The sequence below is a fragment of the Erythrolamprus reginae genome, chromosome 8, assembly GCF_031021105.1.
Source record: "Erythrolamprus reginae isolate rEryReg1 chromosome 8, rEryReg1.hap1, whole genome shotgun sequence".
NCBI lineage: Eukaryota > Metazoa > Chordata > Lepidosauria > Squamata > Dipsadidae > Erythrolamprus > Erythrolamprus reginae.
In genome coordinates, this window is record NC_091957.1 from 23434995 (window position 1) to 23458648 (window position 23654).

A 23654-nucleotide genomic window follows, 5' to 3' on the forward strand; every position below is an offset into this window, starting at 1 on the left:
ATAGATAGATAGATGATAGATAGATAGATAGATAGATAGTTAGATAGATAAGAGATAGATAGATAGATAGATAGATAGATAAGAGATAGATAGATAGATAGATAGATAGATAGATAGATAGATAAGAGATAGATAGATAGATAGATAGATAGATAAGAGATAGATAGATAGATAGATAGATAGATAGATAAAGAGATAGATAAAGAGATAGATAAAGAGATAGATACATAGATAGATAGATAGATAGATAGATAGATAGATAGATAGATAGATAGATAGATAGATAAGAGGTAGGTAGGTGGATGGATGGATGGATAAATAGATAGATGATAGATAAAATTGTAACTCCCCGAGTAATATTGTCTTTTTTTCTTGCTTGGGTTCTATGTCTCCCTCAACGTTTAACTGTGGTTAGATCGGAAATGCACTTCCCTTCACTTGCCTTAAGGTTTGGCCTGATCCTTGAGGCCTATTGCCGGGGAAACGCTCACCATATTAAAGCTCTGATGAAACAGGTAAGGAGGCTCATTTGGCAGAGGCAGATTCACATACATACACATGCACACAGTGCTGTCCCAGCCCCAAGCCTTCCAGAAATCAGATAAACACAAGCCGAATACGAGAGCCGATACTAGAATTTCTGAAATGAACTCAAATTCTATGTTGGTTGAGGTAGGCAGGATTCCCCTGAATACCATTTGTTGGGGGTCAAGGGAAAGGGAGAGTTTTGCCTTCTCTTTCTGCTCAAGATCCCCGTGGACAATTGGTGGGCCACTGTATGACACAGAATGCTGGACTCGATGGGCTTTGGCCTGATTCAGATTGGCTCTTCTTATGTTCTTATGTTAACTGTGTTGTTCTCTGCATTGAGGCGTTGCATGACTCACTCTTAAATAGTCTTAGGGGCGTGGCCCAATAGCCAGCATTGCTCCCCACTCCCGACTCCTAGACGCCCTGCACACTCTAGCATCCAGAAGAAGCTCCTCCTCCTGAGTCACTCACCTCAGGAAGTGCAGAAGGGCCTTGTTTGCTCTTCAGATTCTGATACCACATCCCCTTTGCTGTCAATCTTGGATGCCAAGAACACAGGGTCACAGGATGCTTATACCTCATCTCCACTGTCTCAGCATCCTCTGGATCTATGACTGATTGCACAAGCGGCCCACAAGACACACACACACACACAGATTGGTCCACTGTCATATAAAAAGTATCTTACTCTGTCTGTCTCTCTCTCTCTCTGGATTCCAGAGTGAAGCCCTGAACAAGCTGAAGGCCCTGAATGACCTCATCAAAGTCAGTGCTCAGAAAAACACCAAACCTCAAACTAAGGAATTCATGCATACTTGTATGCGCCAAGAGACCTACCTGGAAGCCCTCTCCAACCTCCAATCCCCTCTGGATCCTCGAATCTTCCTGGCAAAAGTCAGGTAAGGGGGCTGAAGAAACTAGGGTGAGGGATGGGAAGGGCATAAATGGTTTCAGGATGGGACTGAAAATTAACAGGGCCCTGTTAGAAGGCCAACCCAGTCTTGATAGACTTGACATTGGTTGGGAGTCATGATTCAGGGCAGCCGCTAAAAGTGGTGGGAATTGTAGTGCTGAGATGAAGTTGGAATGAGTGAGGAGCGTGGGAGGAATAGCTGCAATTTCATTCATTCATTCGTTCATTCATTCATTCATTTAAATTTAGAGAACTACCACCTCACAACAGTGACTGATTTACTCCGTGTTTCTCAACTTTGGAAATTTTGATAGGGGTGGACTTCAATTCCCAGGATTTCCCCACCAGCAAAGCTCCAGTTGTCAAATAGGCTCAGGATGCTCTAATTCATTGATGGCGAACCTATGGCATATCTGCTGGCATGAGGGCCATTGCCCTAACTCAGCTCCAACGTGCATGTGTGTGCCAACCAGCTGAATTTTGCACAGAGGCTCTGAGAGGGCATTTTTGGCTTTCAGAGAGCCTCTGATGGGATGGGGGAAAGTGTTTTTACAGTCCCCCCGGCTCCAGGGAAGCCTTTGGAGCATGGGGAGGGCGAAACATGAGCCTACTGGGCCCACCAGAATTTGAGAAACTTTCTGGCCTCCAAAGGACCTCTGCGGGGAGGGGGGGGAAGCACGATAGCACAAGCTTGTGCTCTTTTGGCACCTAAGGGAAAAAAGGTTTACCAACACTGCCCTAATTCATAAGCCTCCAGCCAAATTTTAAAAGAAATCCCATCATTTATTAGGAGAAACATTTCGGCAATTGTTCCTCCTAGAAATGTTGCTCCTAATAAATGACTGGATTCCTTTTGAAACTTGGCTAAGTACGTAGCAAACCCACAGTTTGCTTGAACTTATTTTAATCTATAACCGACTACTAATAACTGTCTTGGTAGAGGTCACACACACACACAAAAACACAAACATCTGCTATCAGCTGACCCGACATAATTTACGACTCCCCATGACCCTATTTTGCCCCTCCTTCCTGGGTGTGTCAGAAATCACATTCTCCAATAGAGCACTTTCGCAGGCTGTGCTAAACACACCCCTCCTGCTGGCTCCGGTAACCTGGGATATAATCTGCAGGAAGGCCTGTGTGGAATGTGCTCCTCCCGTCCCACTTATGGCCACTCGAAAGTAGGTCTGGAATGCTTTGCGAGTTGACACCAGTGGCATCTGATAATGTCTACCCCAGAGATAAATTCCTTTTGAGTTTAATCCCAACTTGGCCATTGAAGAATTCTGTTGTTATTGCCAGCCCCTCCTTGGGAATTCTGGGAATTGAAGTCCACCCCTCTTAAAATTGCCACAATAATGGTTTTACTTAAAGTTGTCGCAGGTGTGTGTGTGTGTGTTTAGGGCAGTTCTTCAGTTTAGTGAGAGGCAAGGATTCCACACACCCCTTTTCCACAAGGGATTTGAGTTGTGTGTCACACGCACACCATAACACACACATTTTGTCTGCGCCTCTTTTCAGTGTAGAGCTTTGCACCGTCATGGATTCCAAAATGAAACCGCTGTGGATTATGTTTAACAACGTCGAGGCAGGAGGTCACGGCACCGGGCTGATATTCAAAAACGGGGATGGTAAGAGAGAGAGCAACAAATCCGGTTTTCGGGTTACCACGATACTGTGTACTAGATGGCCACATACACCGTTTCCTTCCCCTGGGACAGGGGTAGGCAAAGATGGCTCTTCTATGACTCGTGCACTTCAATTCCCAGAATTCCTGAGCCAATCATGCTAACTCAGGAATTCTGGGAGTTAAAGTCCACATGTCATAGAAGAGCCAACTTTGCCAACCCCTGCCCTGGGACAAGTTCACTACTTCCACTACAATGAAAGTTTAAGAGGAAGCCTTTACTCTCAGGATGGGCGTTTGGTATTTTTCTTAAGTTAAAGGGACCCATCGTCTTCCATAAAGACTTCAGCTCCAAGAAGAAACAAAATATTAAAAATATGGGTGAGCCGATGGAGCTGCAGAGGATTTTATGTAATGCCAAATAATTCTTCATCCAGGGCTCCTCCGTCCTCTCTGAACTTGCTTTCCTGCAGACATTTCATTACCAAACTAGCTATCGTTATCAGATGTATCTCTGCGATAGTGGCAGAAATTTGCATGGTTCTGCCTAGCCAGAGCGCCTCTGCATCTCTGTAATTTCTGATTGAAGAAAATTGAGGATTGGAGGGGAGAGAAAGAGCGAGAGAGAGAAATGGAGGGCCAAACTATTGTGCCCCGCCAGCAGTCTGTGCAGATGGTAGTGGATCCCCCCGAGAAGAGGCCGATGTGGTGAGGTGGCACCCGAGTCAGACAGTGAAGAGGCCGGCAAGGACTTGGTGCCAGAGGCAGAGGTTCAGCCAGGGCCTTTGGAACTTCCAGCACCTCACATCAGTGATGAGGAAGAAGAGGAGGACCCTCTTCTTAATGCACAAGCACGCAGAGCTGCCAACAGATAGGAATGGTTACTCCAGAGGAGGTCTCCTCGAGAGTAAGACTGAGGGCTAATTAGCCACTCCCCCCTAGCCTACTTAAGGGATGATGACGACAGCAAAACTTTGCAGGAAACAACATTTTGTTCGTTCAAGTGCCTACATGATCTGAAAATGTCTGCTCAGCTTATATGTTTTAGTTTTCTTCCTGCGGACTGCTTCTAGGTGTTTTGCCAACCCTTGTAAGCTTTTTGAGATATCCAGGACTAATTGCTTAGACTCAATTTATGATTTTATGAACTTCTGCTAGCTGTTAATGCCGTTTAATTAACTGCTGGTTTTTCAAGAACAGACTGCTGTAACTTGTGCTTGTGTGTGTCAACTACCAAGCAAGTTTATCAGTAGTTGTTCATTGAGTAAACAGAGGTTTGGACAAACTGCATGTATGCTGTGTTCTTTCTGGTCGGTAACTGGGGCAGAACACAAACCAGTGTTTCTCCATTTGGCAGATCTTCGCCAGGATATGTTGACCCTCCAGATGATCCAACTCATGGATATCCTATGGAAGCAAGAAGGTCTCGACTTGAGGTGAGTTGAAGTTTCTGGGGTAAACTACCCCAAAGAACTTAATGCTTTGCTTTCCACAGCTGTATTACCAGCCTGGAAGGGTACTGATGAACTATCCCCATCTTGTTTCTCCTACAGCAGGGGTGTCAAACTCGAGGCCCACGGACTGGATCTGGTCCATGCGGTGCTTAGATCCGGCCCAAAGAGCCACCCTGGAAACAGTGCAGGACCGGCCTGTGGTAGCCTCTGCCAGCGAAAATGGAGCGAAGGAGAGTCATGCACATCCCTCCTAGATTTCATTTTTGGCCATGATGGGTTTCCTTCAGCCCTCTGCCAGTGAAAGCTGAGCTTGTTGGGGGCACGTCTGCCCTCCCTGAACTCTGTTTTTGCTGACAGAGGGATGCAGGAGGCTGTCATAGCCAAAAACAGAGCATGGGGGCCCATTTTTGCTGGCAGAGCACTCGGGCCGCCCCTCGACAGGAGTGACATCACGCTGGCCATGCCCCGTCCCGGTCCCCCAAGATCAAACAACCCTGATGCACCCCACTGTTTTACAGTCTTTATCTTCCATCCCTTTCATTCCCACTGGTTCCGATGAAGGCTTCCCTTTCCTGCTCTTCATCCAATCCTTCTTCCAAAACTGGCTCGCTTGAGATTTATCTCAAACTTTGAGCTTGGTGGAGGCACCAGTAACCCTTCTGACACCTCATGCTTCACCCCACCAGGGTGGGATCTGACAATTCCCCTCTTTCTTCCTCTCTCCTCTGAAGGATGACCCCTTACGGCTGCCTTTCCACGGGGGACAAGATGGGGCTGATCGAAGTCGTGATGAATTCGGACACCATCGCCAACATTCAACTCAACAAGAGCAACATGGCGGCCACGGCAGCTTTCAACAAGGATGCCCTCCTGAATTGGCTGAAATCTAAAAATCCGGGGTACGTTCTCAGGAAGCCCCTGTGCCTGTTTTCTGGCCTAGGATTTAACAAACCATGAAGAAGACTCCTTGTCCTGACATAACCCCCTTTTTTATTTCAAGGGTAAATTTATAGTCACAGACCTTATCTGGCTTGGAGAGTTGCCAGGCCGAGATCTTCAAAACTTGACAAGGAGTCTCTGAGAGTCACAAACAAATTAAGCAAACTAATTGTCTCCTGCAAACTCCCCTCCCCTGTCACTCCTCTTTTATTGGAGGGGCCATTCATCATCCACCTGTGGCCTTACTCCCAAGTCAATCCTTCTTCCTTAGCTGTTCCCTTCATCTGGCAGCTCTGCGCATGCACAAACTGGGAAAAGGCTCCAGCTGTTCCTTTGCCTCACTGATGCCTGATTCCAAAGGCAGCTGATAATTGTCAGACAGCCCTTGCTCCGTCTCTGCCTTGGATGCAGAGCACTCATCAGAGTCTTCCCCAGACTCCAGGACTGGCCCATGTTCCCCCGCAACTCCTCACTGTCCACTGCCAGTTCTGCTGGTGGACCACAACAATGGCTCCCAGATTAGTTGAGATTATAACTTCTAGAAATCTAAGCTAGCATGGCTGATGTTGTGATGGTAACTCAGATTTTGAACGAAGAGGCTCAGAATAAAAGGTGGTCCTAAAACTCCTAAACAAACTCGGGCTTAAGAAGACTATGAAGATGAGACTGGGTTGGATGAAGGTTTACTCAGAAAAGGGTCGTGTCCATTGGCCATTGTCTACTCAAATCATTTAGCTGGAAGGAGCAGAGGAGTAGATCTTATGGGTAGAGTTCTTCTTCCATGAGAAAACCAGCCAATTGCTGACCGGCTGGTCTCAAACACTCACTTCTTCAATAATTCTAAGTAGGTCTTCTCATGATGCTTTGGAGCAGGGATGAGCTGCTCCGGGTTTGCCCGGTTTTGGGCGATCCTTTAGCGAAGATTCTGCTTGGTCGACGAACCCCAAATCCCACTCCTGACTGGCCCCACTCACCCTGCCCCTCCCCTCTTGCCCCATCCCTCCGAGTCGTCTCCACCCAGCTCATTTTGGATACCAGGTAGGTACAGAGGCTCAGAGAAAGTGAAAAACAGGCCTCCTAGAGGCACAAAACCTGTCGCTAAAAATTTTGAAGCCCACCCCTGCTTCTAAGGCCTTCAGATAACAAAGGTCTACAAAAAAATATTTTTTTGTAATCATAGCAGTTGACCTTGTACTTTTCGGAATAATTTTTTTTGTTCTGATTTCAAAAATGTAGATAGTTTTTCTGTAGCAGATATAGTTTCCACGGAGCAGCATCATTGTTATAAGGTATAGGAAATATACTGGCGACATTAAGAAAACAGCAATTACCACACACCTTGAAAACGTTGAAATACCGTGTTTCCCCGAAAGTAAGACAGTGTCTTACTTTCTTTTTATCCCAAAAGCCCCACTATGTCTTACTTTCGGGGTATGTCTTATATTGGAAAAAAATTGAAAGGGTCGCGTTCCCGAAGGCGGCATCTCCCCAGAGTCCAGAAGGGCAGCCGCGGGACAGGAGCCTCATGAGCCCTTTTCCAAGTTCAACCTCAGGGTTCCAGGGCACCTCCTCAAGGGCAACAGCCGCCCTCGTTCTCCTCCTCTTCCTCCTCCTCCATCACCGCCGCCACACTGCGCTGCTCACCCAGAGCGAAGGGAGGAGGATCTGAAGAGAGCGCCAATGGGAAGGAAGCGCCCCGACCTCGTCTCGGGCGACAAGGGGTGGAAAGGGGGGGGGTTTCTTTCAAGGGCTCCGAGAGCCTGTCCCCTGCTTCTCCCCCAGAAGGGACTGTTATTTCCCTCAAAAGCCCCGTGGAAGCGAAGGCGACAAGCGGTTTCGAGGCTCCCTCACTTATCTCGCACCCTCCCAACACCATCACCACAGTCCCTTCTCTTCCCCTCTTCGAGACGCGGGCAAAGGATGGGTGGGGACTTTCCTACCTCTGGCCGGGCGGCTTCCCTTGCAGGGCCGTTTCTGAGGAGCCCGCCGGGTTCATAACGGTGGCAACCCGTGGCCGCCAAGGCAGAGCCCTCGGCCACCTCGACTGCCGCAGATAGGCTGCGCCGTGACCCCTCGACGCCGCCTCTTTCCTCCCTGCGGCTAACTCGGCTCCGCCGGCAAGTTTCACTGGCTCTTGAGGAGGCGAAAGCGAAGGCAGGAGCAGGTCGCTCGCTGAAGCAAATCCCGCCGTCTCCGGCCGACAGCTCCCTCTAACGAGCCGAAGCTTAGCAGTCTGGCTTCGTCCCTCCGTCAGCCAAACTCCCCGGCGGGCTGGGCCTCAGCAGGCCGCCTCCCTCACAACTCCCCTCCCCGGTCCCGGAAGAAGGCAGCGAAAGCGTGCCCTTCCCGCTTAAAAAAGGAAGGCAGCTAGATGAGAGGGAGGCGGCAATACCCCCGTGTTTCCCCGAAAGTAAGACATATGTCTTACTTTCGGGGTACGGCTTATATTAGCCGACCCCCCTGAAACCCCCAATATGTCTTACAATCGGGGGTGTCTTACTATCGGGGAAACACGGTAACGTAATAACAAAAATGCTTCTATATCAGAAACTTTATGTGATAGAGCAAAACTCAGCATGTTTTTTGGAATCAGCACATCAAACTCCATAAAACAGACATATAACCTTTACTGATGATTTTTTTGTGTTGACCAATGTAATTAACTAGATGAATTATCTTTCTTAAAAATGGCAAGAATCGAGGGCAGCAGAGCTTAAGGAATTTAAGGGAGGAAGAGAACATCTTTTGGGGATAGGAATTCACTCTTGGTTGGTTGGTTGGTGTTGTGATTCAGTCTGAGGCTCCTCAGGGAACGGCTGGAACTCTGCCGGCTCCATGCTCAGAGGGGGAGGGGGAGGAACAGGAGGAGGAGGAGGACCAGGCAGACGGGGAAGAGGAATGTCAGGACGAGGAGGAGGGAGAACAGCCTGAGACCCCCGGGGGGGAGCTCTGCCCAGCGAGTAGCCTGGAGTCATTAGATGCCATCATAGATATGAGGCAGAGAAGGGCAACACAACGAAGGGGACAATTAGCCAGGTATTTCCATCCCTAATAGGCAACAGCTGGGTTTGGGTGTGGTTCTCCTCAGAAAGGTTGAAAAGGCAGGCCCGCCCTTCCTGTATTGTGGAGAGTTATCTTTTGGGAGTCCTGTTACCTTGCTTCGATCCTTGGCGTCTCTGATTCTGGTTTGTGGCCTCGAAGGCTGAAAACTTGGGGGAGGCGTGGGTTTTATTATCTACAGTGGTGTGTGTGCCAGCAAGAAGCCTGTTGTATTGTCTGGCCGTTGTGACTCTTCTGTGAAGATTCATAGCATTCCAGTTTGTAAGAACAGTTTTTGTTATCTGTGTTTGTTTTCAAAGATATAAAATAACTTTGCTTTTTACCAGACTTTTCCTTTAACAGCCTGTTCTCTCTCGTGTAGGGATGCCCTGGAGCAAGCCATTGAGGAATTCACACTTTCATGTGCCGGATATTGTGTGGCTACGTATGTGTTGGGGATTGGGGACCGTCACAGCGATAACATCATGGTGCGAGAGAACGGCCAGGTATTTTGATATCATGATAGCAATAGTGCTTAAGACTTACATACCACATTTACAGTGCTCTACAGACCTCTCTATCTCAGTTTACAGAATCAGCCTTTTGCTCCCAACAATTTGGGTCCTTGTTTTATATCGAGGAAGGATGGAAGACTGAATCAACCTTGAGCCAGTTGGGATCGAACTGCTGGCAGTCGGCAGAGTCAGCCTACAATACTACATTCTAACCACTGTGCCACTATGCTCCTTCCTTCCTTCCTCCCCTTGCAATAGCACATAGACTTATATACTGCTTCACAGTGCTAAGCTGTTTATAGAGTAAGCCTCTTGCCCCCAACAATCTCATTTGACCGACCTCAGAAGGATGGAAGGCTGAGTCAACCTTGAGCCCGTTGATCAGGATCAAACTCTGGCTGTGGGCAGTTAGCCTGTAATACTGCATTCTAATGGATGGGAGGGAGGGAGGAAGGAGCCATGGTGGAACAGTGGTTAGAACAGTGGTTAGAATGCAGTATTTATTAATTAATAATAATTTCTATGTTGTCCTTCTCCTGAGGGAGGGAGGGAGGAAGGAAGGAAGGAAGGAAGGAAGAATTTTCCCACTTTGGAAGGATGGAAAGCTAAGTCAACCTTGAGCCTGGTGAGATTCAAACTGCCAAATTGCAGTCAGCAGAAGTAGCATGCACCACTTCCCTGGGCGCTCTTTTAAAACGCGTCACCCGGGCAGCCGGCTTCGCCTCCTCCTCCCCCGCTGCCGCGCTGGGGCTACCCCCTGCAGCCGGGGGCGACGGGCCCGGCCTCGGCCCACTCTGCCCCAGTGTGCCCGAAGCACAAGCTTCGCTTCCTCTCCCGCCGCCGCGCTGGGGTCTGCCCGCCGCAGCCGGGTCCCGTCCGCCACCCAATGCAAGTAAAAGACTTCCCTGGCCGCGTTTTTCAAACAGTCACTTACCCGGGCAGCCGTCTTCGCCTCCCCCGCTGCCGCGCTGGGGCTACCCCCTGCACCCGGGGACGATGGGCTCGGCTTCGGCCCACTCTGCCCCAGTGTGCCCGAAGCACAGGCTTCGCTTTGTCTCCCGCCACCGCCGGGTCCCCTCCGCCACCCAATCCCAGTTCAAGACGGCGGCGGCCCGCATCAAGACGGAGCCGGCCACCATTACACAGGTAGGAAGAGAGGGGAAAGAGAAAGAGGAGGAAAGAGGGGGGAAAGAGAAAGGAGGCAAGAGGGGGGAGAGATGTCAGCTCAAAGCCCCGCAGAGCTGCCACCGCCGCCTCCCCCCTTCCGTCCCAGTGCCTGATGGGTGCCAGCAACTTTTCCTGAACAGGCGGGGCCAAAGTGGAATGGGGAGCACGCAGTTTTTCCAACGAAGAAAAACCTTGTCACTCCCCGGCCCCAGCTCTGATGTCTGGCTTGGCTGGGCAGCCTTGGAATAGGCTGCGGGCGGGAGGGGTATTTTTGCGTGCATGCACACCTTAGAGGAAACATTGGTACTTACCCCGCTGCTCCTGCTGGTTTTTTCTCGCCACCGCCCCCCCCCACCCAGCGGCTTTTCCCCCCTCGCGCGCGCAAGCAAAGGAGACATCCAACCACTTCAACGGCGCGCGAGGGGGGGAAAGGCCATGGGAAGCCAATGAGGTTGGAGGGGGTGGATTCCTGCTTTTGTCTTCTTGCCACTGCCCCCCCTACCTCACAGGCTTTTTTCCCCTCGCGCGCGCAAGCTACCTCAGCCGGGAAGAGGCGGCACCTGCCATAGCTCCCTCACCCGCTGAAGCCAGCAATGCCTGCCAGGTTCCCGCGAGCGCCTTCTTGTGGTGACTTTTCTGTGACCCGAGTATATCCCGAGGTTGGGTTTTTCAGCCCATTTTCTGGGCTGAAAAACTCGACTTATACTTGAGTATATACGGTATTTTGTAACCTAAAAATTCCAATGAGTTGCTTAACATTGTCCAAGTTGTGCGTTTAAGTCATATTGTGATACTCAGCACTGTAAATTCTCTTGATTCTAAAATATTACATACCATTCAGAGTTCTTTCATATACAAGCTGTTCCTTTTTTTGTTTTAAAAATAAAAGCGCTGCTGGATTTGCAAGGTGAGTTTTAAAACGTTTTCCTTCCCTTCAACATCTCATCTGCAGTTGTTCCATATTGATTTCGGCCACTTCCTGGGGAACTTCAAGACCAAATTTGGGATCAATCGCGAGCGGGTCCCTTTCATCCTGACGTATGACTTTGTCCACGTGATCCAGCAGGGGAAAACCAGCAACAGCGAGAAGTTCGAGAGGTAAGCGTGGGATGGAGGCTTGTCGTTCGGTTCCTCTCCTCTGCAGAGGAGAAATGCTGCGCAGGGGTTGTTGCAAGCAGGGGTTCCACTTACCGGACGCTACTGATATGCTTTCTGGGATCGTTGTGGGTGTGTGCTGATCTGACTGGCTCGTGCTCGTCCATCGACATGAGATTTGGCTTCTGCGCATGCCAGTCACATGATTGTCAAGCTACTCCCACCTGGTCACATGGCCGGCAAGCCACTCCTACCCATATGACCATCAAGCCACACCCACAACATAAGCCACGGCCACAGTATGGTAGTAAAAATTTTGGTAGCCCTTCACTGCCCATAGATCTATTCAATGCCCAAAACCCCTTCTAGAGTGATATTCATGCCTGGATGGGTGTCCACAGAGTCAAACTCAACCCTGATAAGACGGAGTGGCTGTGGGTTTTGCCTCCCAAGGACAATCCCATCTGTCCGTCCATTATCCTGGGGGGGGGGAATTATCGACCCCCTCAGAGAGGGTCCGCAAATTGGGCATCCTCCTCAATCCACAGCTTAGAGAAACATCTTTCAGCTGTGGCGAGGGGGACGTTTGCCCAGGTTCTCCTGGTGCACCAGTTGCGGCCCTATCTGGACCGGGACTCACTACTCACAGTCACTCGTGCCCTCATCACCTCGAGGTTCGACTACTGTAATGCTCTCCACATGGGGCTACCTTTGAAAAGTGTTCGGAAACTTCAGATTGTGCAGAATGCAGCTGCGAGAGCAATCATGGGCTTCCCTAGGTATGCCCATGTTACACCAACACTCCGCAGTCTGCATTGGTTGCTGATCAGTTTCCGGTCATGATTATGGTTATGATCTATAAATCCCTTCATGGCATCGGACCAGAATATCTCTGAGACCACCTTTTGCCGCATGAATCCCAGTGACCGGTCAGGTCCCACAGAGTTGGCCTCCTCCGGGTCCCGTCGACGAAACAATGTCATCTGGCGGGACCCAGGGGAAGAGCCTTCTCTGTGGCGGCCCCGACCCTCCTGAGATCAGGATTGCCCCCACCCTCCTTGCCTTTTGCAAACTCCTCAAAACTCACATCTGTTGTCAGGCATGGGGAAATTGATTCTCCTGGGCCGCTTCCACTTTATGTATGGTCTGCATGAGATGTATGATTGTTTTTATATTAAGGGTTTTAACTTGTTTTAAATGTTGGATTTGTATTGTTCTTTTTGTGAGCCGCTCCGAGTCCTCGGAGAGGGGCGGCATACAAATCTAATAAATAAAATAAATAAATAAAATCTCATCCTCCTGACTCTTGCATCCAAGAGGGGGTCTTGATCCTCAAAGTTCCCGTCATCCTCTGACTCTCTCAGTACCACAACTGGGGGTTCCACAGTCTCTGGTTGAGCCTCAGCCCCTAACGCTTCCTCACTCTCAGACTCAGATGGCAAGAATACTGGCCTGCGAAGCCAGTACCCCTCCATCTCCTGGTCCTTGGAATCATCTCAGACCACTTACAACAGAATCGGACTTATAAAGCCGAATAAGTTCAGTTCAATTTAACTTACAGCTGAATTGGAACTGAGTAGTGATCTCTGTGTGATCTTCCCCCCCTCCTCCTCTCAGATTCAGAGATTACTGTGAAAGGGCTTACATGATCCTGCGAGGCCACGGACTTCTCTTCTTGCATCTGTTCTCCCTGATGAAAGCCGCTGGGCTGCCCGAGTTGAGCTGCTCCAAAGACATCCAGTATCTCAAGGTGAGGCTTTTGTTGGGTTCACAAACAACATCTTCCGGATTTGGGCTTTTGTGGTCCATCTACAAAGGAACTTCGAAAGGCTCCGTGTTCTGAATCTCACAAAGATGGAAGGAGCATCTCGGGGTTTGGAAACGTTGCAGGGAATATAGCCGTCGCCCCAGTTCAGCGTCACCATGCATGCATGCGCGCCTCCTGCTGGCCAGCTGGTCTTGTGGTCTCTGCCGTGCATGCACAGGGGGGCGGAGGGGCATGTGCACATGTGCGGAGGGCCCACGCATTTTGCATTTTGGGGGTTTGGGCACACATGCATGCATTTGAGTACGCTTTGAGCACTCGGTATGGAAAAGGTTAGCATCACTGATATAGGTTCTCCTGCTTGAGCAGAGGGCTGGACTAGACGACCTCAAAGGTCTCTGTATTCTATTCAGTATTGTTCTATTTTCTATTCCATTCCACTGTTCTGTTCTATACTATTCTATTCTATATCCCATTACATTCCATTGTTCTATTCTATATATTTTTTTCCTATTCTATTCTATATTTTTATATTATTCTGATCTATTCTATTATTCTATTGTATTCTATTATTCTATCTTATTCCATTCTATTATTTTCTTTTCCATTCTTTTCTATATTTTTTATTCTATTATGTTCTATTCCATTCTATTTTCTGTTCTATTCTATTCTATATTTTCTATTCTATTCTATATTCTTTTCTATTATTCTGCTCTATTCTATTATTCTATTGTATTCTATTATTCCATCCTATTCCATTCTACTATACTATACTTTTCTTTTCCGTTCCATTCCGTTCTTTTCTATATTTTCCATTCTATTCTATTATTCTGTTCTATTCCATTCCACCATTTCCTGTTCTATTCTCTTCTATATTTTCCATTCTATTCTATTATTCTATTCTATATTTTCTATTCTATTATTATATTCTATATTCTATTCTGTTTTACTCTACTTTTCTGTTCTATTCTAATTTCTATTTCTATTCTATTCCTATTCCACTGTATTCTACCTTACTTCTCTTCTACTCTACTCCATTATTACGTATATAAAACCTAGGTGAAGAGATTTTCCTCCCTCCCTCCTAAGGTCTCATTTACACCTTTCAGGACTCTTTGGCATTGGGGAAGACGGATGAAGAGGCCCGGAAGCAATTCCAACTTAAGTTCAACGAGGCTCTTCGGGAAAGCTGGAAGACCAAAGTCAACTGGCTGGCCCATAACGTCTCCAAGGATAACCGTCAGTAAGGGGGCGAGACCCTCTCCTCGAGTCTTCCTTCCTTCCTGGCTCTCAGGATTGAGCAGGTGGGCTTTCCACACCTCGCATGAAACAGGCTGGATCGTTGTTTTTTTTAAGCTGGCCAGATGTGGATAGTGAGACGGAGTTTTTATTCCAAAGGGCCTGCTTGCTTGGAAAGCCCCTGGAGATAACTCCTCGGCCAAACGGAGATGGTCCAGGACAATGAGGAGGAACGGTGGTATGATTTCGGCAACCGCGCGGGTTGGATGATGTGCATATATGCGTGTGTGTGTATATTTGTGGGTGTGAGGTTTGTATTTTATACTGCTCAGTGGTACTTGACTCACTCACTGGTTGAGCTGAGGCGGTTGTAAGGTTTCAAGGCTTCCCAAAAGAGCTGGCCTCTTTAAGAGTGAGATTGGACTTACTCATAAAAGTTGTTGGGTTTTTGCACACACAAAAAAGTTGAACCCCAAATTTTCAGTTTTGCAAGGCCGGGAGCTCTTCTTTTGAAAGAGGAGCTCTTGGTGAGAAGTTTTGGCAGGAGAGGTGGATGGTTGATTAATGTCGCGTGTTCTGGTTTATCCAATGCAAAAAATGTTCTTACAAACTTTTCAGTTACTTCTCTCCTTCAGAGCTACGGATTCTTTCCTTCTTTAAAAAAAAAATGAAACAAAAACCCGGTGTGTATTTTATTTTTTAAACAAATCCAGCATTTCAATAAATTCAAGTTTGTTTTACCAGTTAACTATGGACAATGTATGGACCTGGAGCTTCTTTTCGAAGTGTTTTTAAAGCCTTGAGATTTCTCGCTAATCTGTTTTGTTAAGAGTTGAGATGTCAAATGGGAAAGAAATGTTGAAAAGAGCCTCTTCCACAGGATAAAACTTTTCCATGTGCTGAGATTGGATCCACGTGGATGCAGGAACACCATCCTTCATCTTTGCATAGGTTCACACAACCCGTTAAGCCATGTTTTTTGCGTGAACTGTGAATGCAGTTGTTGGGTGAGCTCCCAGTTGGCTAATCTGTCCCTTGCCAGGATTTCTCTTATTACAGGTGGAACTTGAAAAATTAGATTATCGCGCAAAAGTTTATTTATTTCAGTATTTATTTATTTATTTAACTTCTATGCTGCCCAGTAATGCAACTTAAAAGATGAAATGTAATATATGACTCATGTCATTCAAGGCAAGATAGTTCAAACTGTGATTTATCATAATTGTGGTGATGATGATCGGGTACAGCTCATGAAAAACCCAAATCCACCATCTCAGAAAATGAGAATATTACATGCGATCAATAAAACAAGGATTTTACATTGAACGATATCGGACCTCTGAAAAGTACAAGCATGTGTATCTACTCAATACTTGGTCTGGGCCTCTGGCACTGCTGAGATGTTATGGAAGACCAGGATGCTTCAATAGCGGCCTTCAGCTCTTCTGCATTGTTCGGTCTCGTGTATCTCATCTTTCTCTTGGGCTTCAGGTCAGGTGAGTTTGCTGGTCAACCAAGCACAGTAATCCTACGGTGATTGAACCAGGTTTTGGCACTTTTGGCAGTGTCGGCAGGCGCTAAGTCCTGCTGGAAAATTGAAGTGAGAATCCTCGTAAAGCTCGTCTGCCGAAGGAAACATGAAGTGCTCCAAATCTCCAGGTAGATGGCTGCGTTGACTCTGGACTTAATGAAGCACAGTGGACCAACACCAGCAGATAACATGGCTCCCCAAATCAACACTGACGGTGGAAACTTCACACTGGGCTTCAAGCATCTTGTTATGTGTGCCTTTCCATTCTTCCTCCATACTTTGGGTTTCCAAATGAGATGCAAAAGGGAGAGGAGGGGAAGAAATAAGAGAAAGGGGAGAGAGGGAGGTGGTAGGAAGGAAGGAGGGAGAGGGAAGGGAGGGAGGAAAATGTTTTGTCTAAGCAAAACAGCAGGAATTAAAAGTTCACACACACAGCTGTAAAGTATAAAATTGAGATACTGTATATTGCTTAAAACAAGCATAGCATAAAATGGTTAAAAGTCAAAGGCATATTAGTGTTCCCAGGCTAATGACCCTCAGATAAACAGTCTCACTGGAATCCAAAAGCTCATTAAAAAGTCTCTTTGAAATAATTCAGTCAATCACCCAACTCGGCATCTCAGCAGAACTCTGAAGAAACAGATTGCAGTTCTTAAAGCTGTCTTAGGCAGGAATGATCTCTAAACCACGGAACCTGAACCCCTCCATTGTTAAAATATTGACACAGATTCATTTAGAGACCTCCTCTTATATAGTCGCAAGGCATGGCCAAGTGTTCTATAGAGCGATTAATGCACAGGCCACTTCCTCCTCAAATACTCCTGTTTACTAATACTTCTCATTCTTGCATCTATAAGGCCCTCTTCATCATCATCTGAGTCACTCAATACCACCTCGGCAGGTGCTATAGTCTCTGGTTGGCTTTCAGTCTCATAACTCCTTCATCACTCTGACTCTGGTGCCAATAACACTGGCCTAGGACAGGGATAGGCAAAGTTGGCTCTTCTATGACTTGTGGACTTCAACTCCCAGAATTCCTGAGCCAATCAAGCTAACTCAGGAATTCTGGGAATTGAAGTCCAACTTTGCCTCCCCTTGGTCTAGGATATCAAAGTGCATCCGTTTCTCGATCCTTGAAAATAGATTAGATAAGCTATAGGTACCAGTAGATACAGACAAGACAGATAGAGGCAAAGAGGGAGGAAGAGGTAGATAGATACACTGACAGGATAGATAGATACAGTAGATAGATACGGTCAGTAGACAGAACAGACACCAAGGAAACTTCTGGATCTCCCCCAAATACAACAGCAACTCTCTCTTTTTTTTAGAACCAGAAATTTATTGTAGCTCAGACTTTTCCAAACGTGACCTATTTACCAATATACACATCTGAAATGTTAAGACCCATGATGGCTACAAAACGCATCAGAGGGGAGGGAAAAAAATTACAGCCTTTCCGTATTAGTGTGGGAGGGGTTGAGGGGGGGGGAAGCGGAGCGGGACATGATTAGGTTTACAGTCTCTAAAATACACTCGCTAAACAGAGATGGGATCATGGAAAAAAAAGGCTTAATGGGATTTTTTTTGTTTGTTTTTTTTCCCTACACGATGACAACAAAAACACAGGACAAATTCAGACACAAAGAGTGTTCCCGGTGAAAAGTCTGTGTGTGGAAATCTTGTGAACCCACCTTCCCTTGCCCGTTTAATCAATCAACAGATTTTTTTTTCTTTTTCTGCAAAAGGGATGATTTTAGGGAGGAGGAGAGAGGGCGAATGAAATTGCACTTGGCTTCCCGAGCTTTCCCGTTGCCAAAGGCACTGTGGAGATCCCACTGGCCCGAAGGAAATGCTATCCACGCCTGGCTTGGCAATTAACGAAAAGTTCTCAAAAAGGATGCCCGTGTGTGCATGTGTAATTCAAGCAGCCCCATCTTCGCCCAAACAATACAGGCACCTCATTTTTTTCAACACGGGATTAGCCAGGAACAAATATTTCTGCCGCGAACTGTGGTCTCTCGTTTTCCTCAGGGCTCCTCAAAATGTGGCAACTTTTAAAAAAAAAAGATTTGTGGACTTCAACTCCCAGAATCCTCCAGCAAGCAACAGCAATGGTGGCTGGAGTATTTCTGGGAGTTGAAGTCCACGATTCCTAAAAAAAGTTGCAGAGTTTGAAGACCTCGCTGCCTTTTCTGTTCCTTGCTTCCTGCGGTTTAAAAAGAAAAGTAACAAAAACATAACTTTTATTAACTTTTGCAGCTGAAATCCTTCTCCTCCCTCTAACTTTTTGTGTGTGTGTGTGCTTTTGACAGTTTGGAGGCAGTCGTGCGCGTGTCTGTGTAGTGTGTGTGTGTAGTATGTGTGCACACGCGTGTTGTGCATGATTAGAAACGGGCTTTGCCGCTTTGGCCCTGAAGCAGAGAAGAGCCATAAAAGCAAATTATTATTTTTTCAAAGTTAAAACTAACAGGGAGAAGATCCTTTCCTTGCCTCCCACCCAAAAAAATTAAACCTAGGAAAATGTGGCATTTACCGCCACTACTGGTGTGAAAACTGCTTTGGGGGGAAATCATTGTGTTTCTGACACTATAATCATCCAGGCAAGGTTTTTATGAAAGGCTAGGCCTGTTTCCATTTCTTGGACCACTCTCTTCAACGTTATCTGGAATGTTGATGCAATCGCTTGAGGGACAGCGGGAGAAAGAGCCCCATCCGTTTGGGGTATATTTCTCCCCCCCCCCTTCAATAAACATAATTTAAAAAAATAAGCCAAAGATAAGAGACATCCACATCTCAAGTTTAAGTGTTGGAGTAGCTACAGGAATGAACGGGAGAGAAAAAAGAGGAATGGCGCCAGTACATAAATTTCCCTCAGTGGCTGAAGTAAACTTGGACCGCGTAGCTTTCTGGATCCGGCCTGTTTTGGCTCGACTCCTGAGAAGTGTAGTGTAAATCCAGAGAGGACCCAGCTTAAAAGGGCTCCTCCTGGTTGCAACCTGCTTTCAAAACAACGACAACAACAGAAGCTGAAGCCACGTAGCTTCTGAGGATAATAAACTGAGTGGGATCCGAAGGTGGCTGAGAGAAGGAGAAGCCATCTTTCTTTTTTCCCCTTTTGGAAAGATTTTTTTTTTTTTAAGGGACAGAAAACACATCCACAGACCTCGCATGAAACTGCAGTCGTGTCCGTCAACTCTGGTGGTTGTTCATTTTCTCTACTACTTTAAAAACGTGTCCCAGGGCTTCCGCCTTAGGAATTGTGGAAGGAAAAAAACTTAAAATCGCTATGCCATGCTGCATGATTTCTTCTTCGTCGTCATGGTTTTTAAAACACTCTGCGCGGTCATGTCGTCTCCCCTCCCTCCCTCCCGCCCTCCCTCCCTCACCCAGCCTTTCACTACCACAAGTGACATAATTACATAGTTCCAACATATTTACAAAATATTAAAAAGTCTTGTTAAATCTCCTAAATATTGATCCCCCCCCCCCCCCCCCATTCTGCCATTTTACACATGCACTAGAGTCGGGAAGGAGAGGAAGGGGGGGGAAGAGCGTTTGGGAAAAAACCATCGCGGGGAGGACCCAAAACCGCCAAAAATCAGCTAAAATCAAACCAAGATTTTTTTTTAAAGAAAGACTAATTTTTTTAAAAAAAACAGTTAGCTCTCAAGTCGACGAGTGGTGGCGTTTCCCCCCCTTGTTTTCATTCTCGCGAAAAAGAAGTACGAGGCGGGGGGGGAGGACAGCCCAATATAAAATAATGAAAAGAGAACAATAAAACATGATGCTAAAATGGAGGGGGGGGGGAAACAGAAGGGGAAGCGTTAGATCTGGGCATGTTTTAACAAGCATTGAGAAGACACGCCGTACCCCGCGGTTGATTAAAGCAGCCGCCTCCGCAGCCCAAAACGGTGGCTGCTTTTAAAGAGCCACCCATGGACGCGGGCGGGAACGTCGCTTGCAAAAATGGGGCAGCCGGGAGGATCAAGGCCCTCGGAGGGAGATGAACTAAGACCAGATAGCAGAAGGCAAGGCCTTGCAAGTTTAAAAAAACAAAAAACAAAAGGGAAATCACCACAATCCAGTCACTGGTGGGGCGAAGGGGGGCACCGAAAAGAGGAAAAGAGGTGCTAGCTACATTTCTACAGGCAAGGGATTTGGGAAAGGATAGGCCCGACACACAAAGGGGAGGGAGGGGGCGGGAGGGAAGGGAAGACTGGCCAACTCTAATGGGGCCAGGAGACGGTCTGGCTCCCAGCCCCCCTGAAAGGAAGGGGAGTGGTTTGTCCTGGCGTTCTCCAGAACGGAAGAACGCAACAAAAAGAAAAACCGGCGAGTCGAGCAGGAAGTGTGTGTGAGGGGGGGGCTCAGTAGGGCAGGGTTGAGTCGTCCCACTCCAACTGCTGCTGCCGGTTGACGTGCTGGGGGTCCTCCTCTTGCTCGCCCCCCTCCTCCTCTTCCTCGCTGCTCTCCGATTCGGCACTGGTGATGTCGTCTTCTTCACCCCCGTCTTCACTTTCCTCTTCCTCCTCCTCTTCTTCCTCCTCACTGCTGTGCTGGTCCTCGTAGGTCTGGGAAAAACAGAGAAGTACGGAGTCACTCAAGGGTCTCTCTCATTCGGGGGTACCTTAAGAGAGAACCTGGGGGATCAGTCACCTACCCCCTCCTGCCCTACACCCAGAGATTCAACTCTCAGATGAGATTCAAGTCTCATTGGAGAACTGGGGTGAAGAACAGACATGGGAGAACCTGATGGAAAGGAGGAAAGAGCACCATTAAGAGATATTTTGGGTGGTGGGTGTGAAAGGAGACGTGGGTGTTGGGCAAAGAAGTGAGAATCAGCGCTTTTCGAACTTGGGACGAGCCGAGATCTGCACCAGCCTTTACCTCCATGGGGTTAACCGTAATGGTCAAGGCAGAGTCGTCCCAGTCCATCTCGTTCTCCTTCCCGGAGTCCTGGTCCCGCATTGTCCGCTGGTGGGCCGCTCGGATCCGAAAGACTCCGAGGATGATCATGAAAACCAAAAAGCTGACGCACACCACGATCACCACTGTGGCGGTGCTGGGAACCACTGTGGGGGAACAGCATGTTCAGAAGATGAAGGGAGTTAGATGTGAAGGGAAGGCAAAAAACACAGAAATACATTTATTCTTTCACGTGTTCTGGGTGGCGGGAGTTTGGGGCAGCTGCTCTGGAGGTGGGGGGGACGGAATCTGTGTGGAGGTAAGCGGAGAAGCAAAACGGGCTAACTTGTATACCAAGGAGCATTTCCCACAAAATTTACCTAACCGGAGAAAATAATTTAATTTAATTTATTTGACTTCTATGCTGCCCAATCCCAATGGGACTAAAATAAGCCCTAGCATGATTTCTAGGATGCTCGTAATATAAGCCCTGCCCCCCAAATAAGCCCCAGTTAAGATTGTCAACTAGATGGATGCATTTAATACCGTATTTCCCCCAAAATAAGACGTAACCACAAAATAAGCTCTAATGAGTCTTTGGCGCAAAAATTAATCTAAGACCCAGTCTTATATGAGGGGGGGGGGGGGAAATACGCTAGTTCCCATCTCACATATTCACACAGCAGTTCTGCAGAAGTTAAGAAACACCACAAAAATAACCCTCTTGCCTTGAGTTAAGTTTCTAATTGCTATCCCTTCTCGAGAACTGGAAGATCTCAAGACAAGCAAGGGAGCAACGATGTAATTTGCAGCACTCCACTTGTCTGTATATTTAGCTTTGCCGACATATTTTTGACACGATGGCAACAAACAGGAGACTGACATTTGGTGATGTGGTGTTCCTGAATATTCTGCTTTTTTTTTTCCTATTCATTTTTCACAAGTATGTTTCAGAATGCAGGGAGCTGTTACTGATCCCAGCAGGAGGGCCTAAATTTTAGCATCTTTATGTTGTGGTCCACAAACGAGCTGTGGAGCTGGCAGCAGAGTCGGACAGTGAGGAAGCTGGGGAGGAACATGAGCCAGGCCTGGAGAAGGTTCAGCGTCAGAGGCAGAGATCCATCCCGGGCGATCTGAGAGGTCTATGCTGACCCCAGAGCCTCCAAAGGCTGACATGAGCCTGTTCCCAATGCACACATGCGTAGAGCTGCCAGAAGGCAAGAACAGTTACGGAGGAGGACTACTCGGGAGTAAGGCTTGGAGATGATTGCCCCTCCCATCGGCTATATAAGTGGAGCAAATGGAGGGGCTTGTGGCTTGTGGCAGGAAGCAACTTTGTTCAATTCATGTCAAAGCATTTCAGTCCCGATTCCGTGTTTCTGTTTGGCCTCGCAAAGCTCCTTGCCAATTAGGCCTCTGGCAGCGTGTCAAAAGAGATAAAGGTTGGTGCTTATCTGCCTTCTTCCGAAAGACATTTCTGTCAGACTAAATTAGCATTGTTAGGGACTTATTTCCGGCTGGGAATGAACAGAATTCACAGCCATTGAAATAAAAAGCTTAGGTCAGAACACTTTTAAGTGGTGCTCAGATGTAATTTGGTTTAATTTCCCAAACTTGGCAACTTTAAGATATTTGGACTTCAGCTTCCAGAGTTACCTACAAGCTAGTGTGGCTGGCTGGGGGAATTCTGGGAGTTGAAGCCCACACATCTGAGGTTAAGAAACCCTGGTTTAATGACATCTCAACAGCCGCCTCATCAAAAACTGGAGAATTGTTATAAATGGCTAATAATAAAATATAATAGAAATGATATTATAAACTGTAAATATATGAGAACAATACCAATAAGCTGTAAATGGAAATTGTAAATGTTATATATGTTTATGACTCAGATATACGCTATGTTTATGTTGTAAGTTGTGTGTATGTGCGCGTGCGTATATGTGATTTTTTTATTAAGTCACCCTGGTATATTGAAGGAGCATCATAGCTTCCTTTTTGCCTCTCGGCCCCATTAGGAGTCATATTCTAAGACAGATAAGTTTTTTTATAGCCAACAACTATAATATAAATGTAACATATTTTTGCTGATAATGAAAAGGAAGGGAGACTACTATAGATCTATTTCTGGCTTATTTGCCTTCATCAGGTTGCCAGACTCTTACTATGATTTGAACCCGGGGCTCTTCCTTGTAAGGCAGTGCCCTTAGCCTCTAGGCTACAGGCTTGTCTCCTGTATCAGTTTGTACCAGGGAAGGATTATGTGTGATTTTTTTGTCGAGTCATCCTGGTATATGGGAGGAGCATCACAGCTTCCTTTTTGCTTCTCAGCCACAAAATATGTTACACACACATACATACATACATACATACATACATACACATGTATGTATGTTTGTTTGTTTGTTTGTTTTTAAATGACAAACCAATAAAGACTATTTTTTTAAAAAAAAGGAAATAGCAGTGGAGAGATTTAAGGAAGAGGTATCCTTACCGGAAAACCCTGGGTGAGGGTTTGCGAGGTTGTGGCCTGAAAGGTCAACGAAGGAATGATGGACAGGCTGCACAAATTGTGGCTGCTGGGCAGCAATATGGCTGGCATGTTCCATGACGTTAGCGGTGTGGATGACGTTCACCTAGCACATACAAGATTAGAGCATGGGGAAGACAGAGTTTTAGGAAACCATCAGCAGAACACAGATATGTGTTTGTGTGTGTGTGTGTGTGTGCGTGTGTACGCGCACTTCCCAAAATTCCCCCATCTGCAGAATTATTGCTAAGCCTTCTGGGAGTTGTAGTCTCCCATTGTTGTGGCCTGCCAACAGTTCATGCAGCTGATAGCAGACCCCGTTCGAGAAGGAGACCGACTTGGTGATGCGCCAGTGACTTCTGCAGCTGGCACCCGAGTCGGACAGTAAGGAGGCTGGC

General features: G+C 47.1%; 2 protein-coding genes across 9 annotated transcripts in view; one reads left to right on the forward strand and one right to left on the reverse strand.

Annotated features, from left to right (window-relative positions):
• PIK3CD (phosphatidylinositol-4,5-bisphosphate 3-kinase catalytic subunit delta) overlaps positions 1-15035 on the forward strand; it is a 64336-nt gene extending 49301 nt beyond the window's left edge. For 4 of the 5 annotated variants that reach the window (XM_070759263.1, XM_070759262.1, XM_070759264.1 and 1 more), the window contains 9 exons: positions 416-515; positions 1252-1430; positions 2969-3078; positions 4432-4510; positions 5260-5427; positions 8889-9012; positions 11141-11286; positions 12901-13033; positions 14158-15035. In XM_070759263.1, coding sequence (XP_070615364.1) covers positions 416-515; positions 1252-1430; positions 2969-3078; positions 4432-4510; positions 5260-5427; positions 8889-9012; positions 11141-11286; positions 12901-13033; positions 14158-14295 — 1177 coding nt within the window. In that variant the 3' untranslated portion in view covers positions 14296-15035. The remainder of the gene's footprint in view (positions 1-415; positions 516-1251; positions 1431-2968; positions 3079-4431; positions 4511-5259; positions 5428-8888; positions 9013-11140; positions 11287-12900; positions 13034-14157) is intronic. The other variant, XR_011559727.1, reaches the window with a different exon arrangement.
• Positions 15036-17139: 2104 nt separating this feature from the next.
• The window catches only part of CLSTN1 (calsyntenin 1), a 62656-nt gene continuing 56141 nt past the window's right edge, over positions 17140-23654 (reverse strand). For all 4 annotated transcript variants that reach the window (XM_070759268.1, XM_070759267.1, XM_070759266.1 and 1 more), the window contains 3 exons: positions 23221-23362; positions 20709-20893; positions 17140-20392 (listed from right to left, as the gene is read on the reverse strand). In XM_070759268.1, coding sequence (XP_070615369.1) covers positions 20189-20392; positions 20709-20893; positions 23221-23362 — 531 coding nt within the window. In that variant the 3' untranslated portion in view covers positions 17140-20188. The remainder of the gene's footprint in view (positions 20393-20708; positions 20894-23220; positions 23363-23654) is intronic.